General features: G+C 44.2%; 3 protein-coding genes across 3 annotated transcripts; 2 read left to right on the top strand and 1 right to left on the bottom strand.

The window, feature by feature from the left end:
• Positions 1-335: 335 nt before the first annotated feature.
• LOC115674727 (probable cellulose synthase A catalytic subunit 8 [UDP-forming]) lies at positions 336-5,284 on the top strand. The gene is made up of 11 exons (XM_056302711.1): positions 336-721; positions 837-1,018; positions 1,184-1,450; positions 1,548-1,893; positions 1,994-2,131; positions 2,408-2,533; positions 2,643-2,855; positions 2,946-3,213; positions 3,604-3,806; positions 3,951-4,301; positions 4,522-5,284. The coding sequence occupies exons 2-11, from the start codon at positions 906-908 to the stop codon at positions 5,104-5,106; spliced, it is 2,610 nt and encodes an 869-aa protein (XP_056158686.1). The 5' UTR covers positions 336-721; positions 837-905; the 3' UTR covers positions 5,107-5,284.
• Positions 5,285-6,063: 779 nt separating this feature from the next.
• Positions 6,064-6,910, bottom strand: LOC115674728 (uncharacterized). The gene has a single exon (XM_030597217.2). It carries the CDS (start codon positions 6,671-6,673, stop codon positions 6,377-6,379), a length of 297 nt encoding a protein of 98 aa, XP_030453077.1. The 5' UTR covers positions 6,674-6,910; the 3' UTR covers positions 6,064-6,376.
• Positions 6,911-9,564: 2,654 nt separating this feature from the next.
• Positions 9,565-11,825, top strand: LOC115668620 (40S ribosomal protein S2-4-like). Its single transcript, XM_030590046.2, has 2 exons — positions 9,565-10,307; positions 11,492-11,825. The coding sequence occupies exons 1-2, from the start codon at positions 9,648-9,650 to the stop codon at positions 11,651-11,653; spliced, it is 822 nt and encodes a 273-aa protein (XP_030445906.2). The 5' UTR covers positions 9,565-9,647; the 3' UTR covers positions 11,654-11,825.
• The last annotated feature ends 33 nt before the right edge of the window (positions 11,826-11,858 follow it).

The raw sequence follows: 11,858 nt of genomic DNA, 5'->3' as shown, positions 1-11,858 counted from the left end.
CATCGATCGGAAATTGAAAGGTTGATATTTTAATATTTGGGAAAAAAATTGGCCAAACTAAGCGAAATTGTTTTTAGCCATGCCCATCTGACAGAAATAACCATGAGTACATTAATTTGCATGAAAAATCAGATTTCCTTCAATTAAGCAAATATAAAGGAGCGCCGTTCATTCCCGAATGGAAACGTGAAAGAGATCCTATTGAGAAAAAGAAGAAGTCCATAACATGTTTGAAGCACAGGATGCTTCCTTTAAACCACAGAAAAGCATAAATATATTTCTTAAGTAACGCATGTCACAGTCCCCACCCAAAGAGTCGCCACAAAAAACTATTCCTTTTCTTCTTTTCTTGGTGTGTATTTCCAGCATGTAGAAAGCACTCCCTTTTCTTTGGTGCAACAAGTGGAAGCTTCTGATTGGCGGCGATATGGGGGAAATTTTGGAATGATGTGGATTTGGATTCAAGAAACCAAAGAAATTTTTAAGCTTTCTTATATGACAGTAACAAATGTGTACGGTGAGCTTATGGATATATATGTTCATGATCAGGGAAGAGAGACAATCCCAAGTAAAGTCAGCAGAACATTCCTTCCTCTGGGTGTTGAAGTTTGTGTTGGTCCTTTTCTGTGTTACATGCTTATGTCTGGCCATTTGAAAATCTGACAGCAATCCAAAAGGTCGAGTGATTTCCTGACATTGGGCGAGGAAACTACCGAAACAGGTGACTTTACATGTTCTTGTGCTCCTCTCAACACTTGATGAACATTAGGTGCTATTTAGACGTTTGTTTCGATGTCGAAAAATTTGAAGTTTGATCCTCTTTTTCCTGCTAATAGTAAGGTGGTGCTGAATTTGGCGCACCACAAGTTGGTCTTATCTGGAGGGAGTCTACTGATTGTTGGAAGATGAAGCAACAGGGAAGCGAGGTTCCAGAGAGTGTGCATCATGAGCCTTCCACATGTAGATATGATACCGAATCCGAGGCTGGCACCGAGCCTGAAATGGACGGCACTCTGCTGTAAGTCTGTCGCATTTGCAGTGAGATTGCCTGATGAATGCGTCTGCTTGATCCTTTCATGTAAATTTCACCTTTGAGGATAATTCCCATAGCGATTGATCCATCAGAGATATAAGCAAAATGATGCGCCGTCTATTAACTGATTGTTCTGCTTCTGAAATGCAGCAACGACGAGGCGAGGCAACCCCTATCGAGGAAGATTCCGATCCCTTCTTCTAGGATTAACCCTTATCGAATGGTTATTGTAATGCGCCTTCTGGTGATTGGATTTTTCTTATACTACCGTCTGAAGAATCCAGTTCACGATGCATACACGTTGTGGTTGGTATCTGTAGTTTGTGAGATATGGTTCGCTATGTCTTGGATATTGGAGCAGTTCCCTAAATGGCATCCTGTCAACCGTGAGACCTATGGCGAGAGGCTTGCCCTGAGGTTTTGATGTTCATTCCTTGCGTTGTCCATTGAAAGTTTCCCCTCTGCTAAGTCTTTCGTTGCTGAAAAGTTTCACTCGTTACCAATGTTGGCACAGATATAACAGGACAGGAGAGCCGTCTCAGCTTGCTGCAATTGATGTTGTGGTCACCACCAACGATCCTTTAAAAGAGCCTCCCCTTGTCACGGCCAATACTGTTCTATCCGTTCTTGCAGTGGACTACCCAGTCAAAAAAGTTTCTTGCTACGTTTCTGATGACGGAGCTGCCATTCTCACATTTGAGACTCTACAAGAAACGTCCGAATTTGCGAGAACGTGGGTTCCTTTTTGCAAGAAGTACAGCATCGAGCCGAGGGCCCCAGAGCAGTACTTCTCATGCAATGTGGATTACTTGAAGAACAAGATTCATCCTTCCTTTGTCAAAGAGCGCCGAGCCATGAAAGTAGGAAACTTTTCTGGACTACATGCACAACAATTTTTCGTGTGGCATGGTTTATTTGCGTGTGTCAAATGTTATTGGATCTACCTGTGAATGTATACAGAGAGAATACGAGGAGTTCAAAGTGCGGATTAATGGGCTCGTGGCAAAGGCAAGGAAAATTCCAGATGAAGGATGGATCATGAAAGATGGCACGCCATGGCCCGGAAATAACGTGCGTGATCATCCGGGAATGATCCAGGTTTGTCCTTCAGTTCGATCCGCATATTTCCTGCACTGATGTCCTCTTTGTGTTGTGTTGATAAATTTCACTATGCATTGAAGGATGCCAACCAATATGTACATGATAATTTCCAAAAGTGCATTTAAGATTTGCACCGAACCTGCTATGGATCGGAAAACTCCCTCGAACCAGCAGATAATTTGTGCCACCAAGCAATAAAGGATCCCATTACTCTCCCTTTTGTGTCTCTGTTATGCAGCTAATGTTTTTTTCTTCACTCTTGTTCTCCTGAAGGTCTTTTTAGGCCATAATGGAGGACACGATGCCGATGGTAATGAGCTTCCCCAGCTGATCTACGTGTCTCGTGAGAAGCGTCCTGGATTTCGTCATCACAATAAAGCTGGTGCAATGAACGCACTTGTAAGTCGTGATTGCATAAGCTTGAGCTTTTCTACCTTGATTTATTTGTGCTAGTTGAAATTCTTTAGGTAGGGATTAAATCAACTGACGGGTATCAACCTTTTGATAGGTTCGTGTGTCGGGAATACTTACCAACGGACCTTTCTTGTTAAATCTTAACTTTGACCACTACGTAAACAACAGCAAGGCATTGCAGGAAGCAATGTGCTTCCTCATGGATCCAAATCATGCAGAATCGGCTTGTTATGTTCAATTTCCCATGAGATTCGATGGGGTCGATAAGAATGATCACTATGCTAACCGCAACACCATGTTCTTTGATGTAAGTTCCACATCTTCTGTTACCTATGATGTCCATTAGTCATGATTTCTCAGCTTTACGTGCTCCGTGACTGCCTTCTTTGGATTTCAGATAAATTTGAGAGGCTTAGACGGCATTCAGGGCCCTTTATACGTGGGTACTGGGTGCGCTTTCAACAGGCGAGCTCTTTATGGTTTTGAGGCTCCGCGCAAGATCAAACAGAGAAAACAAGGGATTCTCTCAATGTGCTTTGGAGGATCACGTAGAGAGGATTCTACAGCTAAAAAGAGAACCGACAAGAAAATGAAAATTTCGAGCAGGAATGCCGATCCTAATGCTCTGACAGTCAATCTAGAAAATCCTCAAGAAGGGATAGAAGGTGGTTTTATGCAGTTCCTGTTAGAGTAATTAAAGTACTCTCGCTTACTATTGTCAAAACTTCATTTTTATGGGCGAGCTGTAAATCAACGTTCAGGGTAGTGTTCTTTCTTATCGATTTTGTTCTTCTTTGGGTCGTACTTTCTCATTAATTTTGAAGAAGTGATCTGAAAATGAAGTTTAGTTTGAAACTTCTGAGGCCTGCATATTCGGATTTCCCCCAAATTCGGGCGCAGGCTCTCGTCTATTAACAATTTAAACTGTAAGATGTAGAAAAGATTGATTTTGGCAAATCACCTCATAATGACTGAAGAGTAATGGTTAGCAAGTTAAGGGTGTCTTAGACTAGTGAGGCTAGATAATAATAATCCCTGAAAGTTCTGATGTGTAGGTGACGGATATGAGGATGACACGTCGCAGCTCACGTCACACTTGAGCCTGGAGAAATGGTATGGTCAATCATACGGCTTCATCGAGTCGATACTGCTTGAAACAGGGGATGTTTCTCAGTTCGCATCTCCAGAAACTCTCCTCAAAGAAGCCATTCAGGTTATTAGCTGCGGATACGAAGACAAAACCAAATGGGGAAGCGAAGTATGCCTCTATCACCCACTTCTATGGCCGTTTGCTGAAACACCTTAGCTGAATATGAGCTTTTTGCTCAGTATAAACAAAATGAAAATATACCTATGTGACAAAGAATGCTTGGAATCTGTGACCATGACGTTATTTTTGCAGATGGGATGGATCTACGATTCTGCATCAGAGGAATTCGTGACAGGACTAAAGATGCACACCCGTGGTTGGAGATCAATCTATTGCATGCCGAAACGTGCTGCTTTTAAAGGGTCAGCTCCCACTAACCTGTCCGATCGTCTAAATCAAGTTCTCCGTTGGGCCCAAGGTTCGGTTCAAGTGCTACTTAGCCGGCATTGCCCCATTTGGTGCGGGATCGGTGGGAGGCTGAAATTGCTTCAAAGGCTCGCATATATCAATGCGACGGTTTATCCATTCACGGCCATCCCGCTGCTCACGTATTGCACATTGCCGCCTGTCTGTCTATTCACCGGAAAGTTCATAATCCCACAGGTACACTTGATATGTATTGGATCGTGACCTCTCCTGACTCTTGTAAGACGTTACTTTTGTGATATGTTAAAACCGCATCGTTGAGTTAAATTGACGAACTATCTATCATATGCTTCCCATGGACCATAAAACTTCAGGGACAATCAATGTTTGCAACATGTAAATAGAGACTTAATGCTCCTGATCTATATAGCTTATTGTTTCTTTTCTCCAATTGCAGATCAGCATCATAGGCATTATCTCTTTTATCTCACTCTCTTTATCGATCCTCGCCTCCAACATACTAGAAATGAGATGGAGCGGGGTCGGGATTGATGAGTGGTGGAGGACTGAACAGTTCTGGGTAATAGGAAGTGTCTCGGCGCACCTGTTTGCTATTTTCCAGGGCCTACTCAAAGTCCTCACCAGAATCGATATCAGTTTCCATACTCCTTCCAAAAAATCCTACGAAAAGACCAACTTTTCCGAGCTGTACATGTTCAAATGGACGAGCCTGCTCATCCCGCCAACGACCCTCCTAATCATAAACCTGATCGGACTGGTTGCCGGAGTCTCTAGCGCCATAAGCAGCGGGCATCATATTTGGAGCGTGCTGTTCTGCAAGCTGTTCTTCGCTTTCTGGGTGATCATTCATCTCTATCCCTTCCTTAAAGGACTCACAAGCAGCCAGAACAGAGTGCCAACCATCGTCCTCGTGTGGTCAATTCTGCTGGCCTCTATCTTTTCCTTGCTCTGGGTGCACATCAATCCTTTTAAAACCCGGGTGGTTGGCCCGAGTGCCGAGCAGTGTGGAATCAACTGCTAGGCACCATAGAAATCTTGCACAAATCCGAGCGTGTTCACAAGTTTTCGTCACACGTGTTCAGTTTGACAAACAGGCTATATGAGTGAACTTCAACTATCTAGAGTTTAGTGAATCAATTGATTTGTTGATCTTATTCGGAAAACCTAAACCTAGCTTTATATAGTTGAGTTGCTGACAAGTTCCAATGTTGATCTTCGATAAAGTTTGGTTTTGTTTGAACTATAACTCGGTCGTGTAAGCATTGTATGATTATCAGTTAAGCAGGACGACCTTTTTCCGTGTTTCTGCTAGAAAGAATCTATTTATTCGCGTGATTCCGACATCTTCTCAGGAGTTAACAAATGATGAGCCATGAACCCTTTTCTCTGTTTCTGCTAGAAAAAGAAGCAACGGTCATAAGAAAGTTTCGCAGTCCATGTAGCTTTTGGAAAAGCAACATTATTAGATATTATGAGAACCACCATGGACTCGAGAGGCTTTATGGTATTTCTTGTCTTCCCACCAAAGAAAGGAACGGAATGAAAACTCTTTCATTACTATATCACCAAAAAAAATATGGCGAGAGGAGACTCTATAACTGCATAGACTAGGCCAAAATCCGACTGTATAGACTAGTCCATGTTGAAAGTCCCACCTAAAATCTCAAACCGATAAGTGACGGGAGATCGCATGTATATAAAGAGTATATAAACTTCGTAACCGAGAAATGTTGGATATTTTAACCGAGCGCATGCTAAAAGTAAAGATTCGCTCTTTCGCGGCGAAGTGGATTAGAACATCTATTTGGGAGTTTCAAACATCAAATCATCACAGGGTGACTGCTAGATGTAAATTTGATCGACGATCAATCACAAGCTAATATTCTTCGAAATTCGACACAAGGGTCTCTATATCTCACCTTGCCCAATTGATACTTTTGCCAGATTTTCTCGTGAAAGAAAAATACAAAGAACATCCAATCAAGAAACCACCAAATGAAGTTGGTTATTTCCAAAAGTAAAATTAAATATTTTGTATTGTTAAACATATTAGAGAACCTCTAATTGCGAAGAGAATAAGTGAGCTACAGTTCAAACAAAAACCCTGCAACACCATTCACATATATTTTCAAACCGTAATGCTGATCACTAGCAGCACTCCGTACCCTCGCCTTTTACGGTTTTACCCCTCCCATCTCCCTTAAGAAAGAAAATAAAAATCACCACGAAAAAAAAAAACGAAAATGGCTAAAGCTCACCGTCCTCCCGGCAGTCCCCCCCCCCCCCCCGCTTCACTTCTTCTCCGCCTGCTCCGGCGCCGGCGCGGGCTTCGCCTCCGGCGGCGGAAGCCCGCCGTCGATGCAGCTCTTGCACCGCCTCTCGACCCAGCCCTCGATGTCGTCCTCCCCGCTCCCCCCGAGGTGCCTCCCCCCGCACAGGCGGGCGACGATCCCGGCGACCACGCCGAGGATGGAGATCGCCGCCAGCACCACCACCAGCGTCTCGATGGACCGGTGCGCGTAGTAGCGGCCCAGCTCCGCCGCCGGCGGGGGAGGCCCCGCAAGCGGCGCGGATAGGCAGGCGTCCATCGGCGGGGGAGCTCTGTTTCCTCTTCTTGATGGAGGTGAAGCGGGAGAGCTTGATCCCGAGCTCAGGGAAGGGAGTTTACGAGGACGTGCATGCGAAGAAGGCAATGCCGTACGGCGATGCGAGGTGAGACTGTTGGCTGCTGAAGCGTGCGCGGAAGAGGAGGAGCGACGGCGAGAGAGAGAGAGAGAGAGAGAGAGAGAGAGTGAAGCTCGAGGAGAGAGATGGAAATGGAAGCAGAGAAAGGTAGAGAAAAGAAAAGCGGTTTAACGGCATTGTTTCTCGGAAAATTGCAAAAATATAAACAATTTTCTACTAATTTCGGGATGAGAAATATAATAACAACATTGACGATTTTTTTTTTTTGCAAAATCTATTGATATTTCAATTTAAGCAGTTATCACGAGGGGTGTGCAAAGGAACTGGGAACCGCCCGGAACAAGACCGGACCGACCCGGAACCGGCGGTTTCCGTGAGGACCGATCCGGTTCCCGGTTTTAATTTACTAGAACCGGTGAGTACCGGTCCGGTTCCCGGTTCTAGGCGTGGAATTGCCCGCCCGGACCGGACTAGTAATATATATATACATATATATATTTTAGGAAAATTTTAACCAACAAAAAAAAAAAAGAAAACATGTTTAGAAAAATGAAAACCATAAAATCCATAATCTAAAGCTCGACTCTCAACTCCCATCAACTCACGGCCGCGCCTTTAGGCATTCATCGCCTCCCTCTCTCACTCTCGGTCACCTCTATTTGCGCGAAACTTGATGGGACTGATTCCATGGACCCACCCGGGAACCGGACCGGACCGGCGATCCGGTTCCCGGGTAGATCCATGGAACCAACGGGCGGTTCCCGATTTTAATTTCTCCGAACCGGTCCTTAGTGGGCGGTTCTCGGTTCCATGTTGAGAACCGCCCGCCCGGACCACGCTCACCCCTAGTTATCATTGCCGCGGACGGTCTTATTTCAAATTATACCCACTATAACATAACTACCTTCGTCTGACACGAATACCTCTGACTTTTTTTGTGGCACGAAAAAAACCAAACTTATGCATTCGTGACATATAAGCTGTCTCTTTTAGTTTCATTCATGGTATATTTGTCACGCCGCGAAAAATTTTGAGGTATTTGAGTCTCAATGGCAAGTTTATGAAAGTTCGGAATATATGTGTCGTAGTGAATATTGTTTGGGATTTTTTTTTTGTGGTATTAACTCATTATTTTAGAGGCATAGGGAGAATCATAAAATTAACAAAAAAATAATAATTTTCCAAGTTCAAATCATGCATCTGCCACCTTTACTAAAAGTGAAGGAAATTAACAGTGTTCGACGATTTTGCAATTAAATACGAAAGCGGGTAGGAAATTTCGAATATTCTGCATCTTTGTAGGTATTAACTGTAAATAGGATTAAAATGCGACAATTGGACGTGGGAAATTTTTTGTGGGCTGAAGATTGGAGGACGAATCCTTCAAAAGAGCATAGGAGGAAAATTTCTCTCCTTATTTTTCTGGAAATATATATATAGAAAGAGAAGGAAAATATTAATGCCTTTAATCGCCGGGAATTGCAAAAATAGAAAATAGAAGAAAATGAAGGGGGCATCTGACATGTCAGCAGTGGGTTTTGGACTACTATTTGGCACTCGAGCGGAAAATCAATATGTTGGTGCCACGTGTAAATTTTTGGTTGGTGGGGTGGTGAGCTCAAGAACCGAGTCAAGATTGTACCTGGTACCCCTCTCGTCAGAATCTTTCCCTTCTTGTCACTATCTCCGTGCATTTAAATGAGTGATGATTTCATGTATAATCCCCGAACTTTGATACAATGCATAATGTGATTCTTAAATTTTTGAACGTTTTCATATAGCTCAGAGACTAAATTGAATATGTATCAAAAGTTCAAGGATCATATTAAAAAATTAAAAATTTAGGGACTACATTATATACTGGGTTAAAATTCATAAATTGCATTCCACATTGAGCAAAAGTATTATCTTTGTTTTTATAGATTTTCTCTGTCGGATCGATCGATACAAAATCACAACCATCCAAATCGAAAATCTGCCGAAGGGGGCGAGATTTGTTACATTTCAATTCTACGGCTAAAGATAATGAGAAGTGATCGAATTGGTGACCTTTAAGTCAATTGTTTTTTCAAGTTTTTCGTTCACTAAATTGGGCACAATCTTCGACTATTGGGCCCGAGTGGATCTCTTAGTGCCTAATTATTTTCTTTAAGGTTGGGCCCTCTAGGACATTTTAAAGAAATTTTGGCCCTAGATTGGGTCGCTAGGGCCCATGGGGCTAACCCAGCCTAGGCCCAAAATGGGGCATGACCCGTGACCTAATGGGACGTTTCGTGCCTGAGCCAGCATGACTTGTTGCCCTGCCCTAACTCTGAATTGGAACAGTTACGGTTATTGAATCGTGATCCTTTACCTCAAATGAAACAATTATGTTCTCAATCGATGGTATTGAGTGAATTCGTTGGTTTGTAAGCGGTAAAAACTAAACAACAAGTATTTTTTGTCTCTTAAGTAAAACTCCATACACTTTTTTATGTACTTTGAAAAGCAAAGATATTTCTGTGTTACATATATAAGTTCAAGCTCTTCTACTTTTTTTGCAATGGTCCCCTCTTTTCCTAACCCTTGCACTTTCAACCGAGGGTATTCTCGTCACTTCATCAAATTAACCGTGGAGGAAGCATTTCACACAAGTTTCCCCGGCAAAAGCCGAAGGCCCGTCAGGCCCGTGAAGCTGAAAATGGGCTTTTCGGGCTAATAAGCCCATATCCTTCGTCCTGGGTAGGCCCGGCCCAACGGCCCATTACCGGTCAATCGCTGCACAAAACCCTAGCAGCACCACCTAGAAATTCTTCCTTAATTCTCCACCGTCTCCCTCTCTCCGACCCTGATCACCACCTACCGCCATCCCTCGCATTTGACAGAGAGGAAGAGCCCATGGCGGAGAGAGGTGGAGGCGACCGTGGCGGCTTCGGCCGCGGGTTTGGCGGCCGCGGGGGCCGGGGCGACCGCGGGGGCCGTGGCGGCCGCCGCCGCGCGCCGCGCCAGGAGGAGGAGAAGTGGGTCCCCGTCACCAAGCTAGGCCGCCTCGTGAAGGAGGGCAAGATCCACTCGCTCGAGCAAATCTACCTCCACTCGCTCCCGATCAAGGAGTACCAGATCATCGACACCCTGGTCGGGCCGTCGCTCAAGGACGAGGTGATGAAGATCATGCCCGTCCAGAAGCAGACCCGAGCCGGTCAGAGGACCCGGTTCAAGGCCTTCGTGGTCGTCGGCGACAACAATGGCCACGTGGGGCTGGGAGTGAAGTGCAGCAAGGAGGTGGCGACCGCGATTCGCGGAGCGATAATCCTCGCGAAGCTCTCGGTGATCCCGGTGAGGAGGGGCTACTGGGGGAACAAGATCGGGAAGCCTCACACCGTGCCGTGCAAGGTCACCGGCAAGTGCGGGTCGGTCACGGTCAGGATGGTGCCGGCGCCGCGGGGGGCCGGGATCGTCGCGGCCCGCGTGCCGAAGAAGGTGCTCCAGTTCGCGGGTATCGAGGACGTGTTCACGTCGTCCAGGGGATCCACGAAGACTCTCGGGAACTTCGTGAAGGTAGCTCCTTTACTCGAGCTTGTGTTCGTTCTGTTTTGTTGTTTAATTGAATTGTTAGACCATGCTTTGCTGATGCACTGGATGTTTTTGTCTTGTGAAGTGAAAGTGTGAAAATGGACTATATTTGAAGGCCTTTGATGTGCTTGAATACCTTAATTCTTAATGACGAGGATGCGATCGACACTCTGACCAGTCTCTGTGTAGTTTGCAAATAGCAGTAATCATCACGAGCTTTGTAAGCATGTTCCACCCAATGGTGTCGTTGATGATGGTAGAGTTTGGGTGTCCTTTAGCTTATCATTGTCATGAATTTGTATTTAGACTCCGTGATGAATTTGCACTGCTTGTCATGACAATCCATTGCTTATGTATTGCCGTCCTATCTCATCAATCCTCTAGAGTCAGAGAGTGAAGCAGAACTAGAATGGATATTTTGTTGCTTTTCAATCAATCTCTAATTCTAATCTTCCTTTCACTGTTGTGGTACAATTGGCTATGATGCCAAGACTTTGCAATATTTGATTGATCACGATTCTGTGTATTGCCATTTTCTATAGAAGTTCCCGGGGAATTCATTGACAGAATGTTTCCTATAAAAAGTATTAGTTCTTTTATATCCTTATAGAATTAATCAGGTGGTTCATATAATCAGAAGAATATGTGAGTGATTAATATATGACATCTCCTTCTTGTATCAGATGTTCTACCAGTTGACTCCTTTGTAGAATGGTTGTTGTGTTGTTCGCGAATCCACTGTGGTCTTTATTTCAAAGGCATGGTTTTGGACTTATATTTCATAATATTAATTAAAGAAGAAGCAAGACGAAACATAGAATTTAACCAAGAGAGTTTGTCAAGGCAGGCTCAGGCGGTTACGGGGTACAAATTTGGCTTTCTGTAGTCGATAAACTTCCATCTGAAATGTGCCTGCTCTGCCTCATTGACGGTCTATGCCGTACTTTATCTATGTGATGACATGGTGTTGAAGTGGTATTACTCGGTCATGAAATTGTGCCTTCCACTTTTTTCTTACTTTTTATTTCTGGCGATTTTCCTCAACATCCTCGATCAAATGTTTTCTCTAATTTGGTGATGTCGTGTGTGCATTGAGACTGTGCAAGTTCTTTTCGAGGTTAGTAACATGTGTAATCCTGGTGTTTTATGTTAATCCTGCTTGTCCACAGGCAACCTTTGACTGTCTACTGAAGACTTATGGCTTCCTTACCCCTGACCTCTGGAGGGAATCAAGATTCATAAAGTCTCCCTTCCAGGAGTACACTGATCTGTTGGCGAAGCCCACCGGGAAGCCGCTCATTTTGGACGACGTCGAGAGGATCGATGCCTGAGGTAGCTCTTTGGCGGCTAGGAGTCGTTTAGTTCGCGTCAGCAACATTACTTTAGGTTGTTTGTGTTGTTTGTCTTCACATTTGTATGACATTCAGTGCCTTTTGTTACAATTTGGATTGAGGATTGAACATTTGGTCCATATTAAAAATTTTTTCAGAACTTCTCGTCGAATATCTGGTCATGCCTGATATTGTATGAGTAACG

This window comes from Syzygium oleosum, unplaced genomic scaffold, assembly GCF_021117445.2.
Source record: "Syzygium oleosum isolate NSW1041296 unplaced genomic scaffold, Sole_v2.1 Sole_v2.25, whole genome shotgun sequence".
Taxonomy (NCBI): Eukaryota; Viridiplantae; Streptophyta; class Magnoliopsida; order Myrtales; family Myrtaceae; genus Syzygium; species Syzygium oleosum.
The sequence above is the reverse complement of the archived record's forward strand: the minus strand, read 5'-3'. Positions and strand labels throughout refer to the sequence as shown.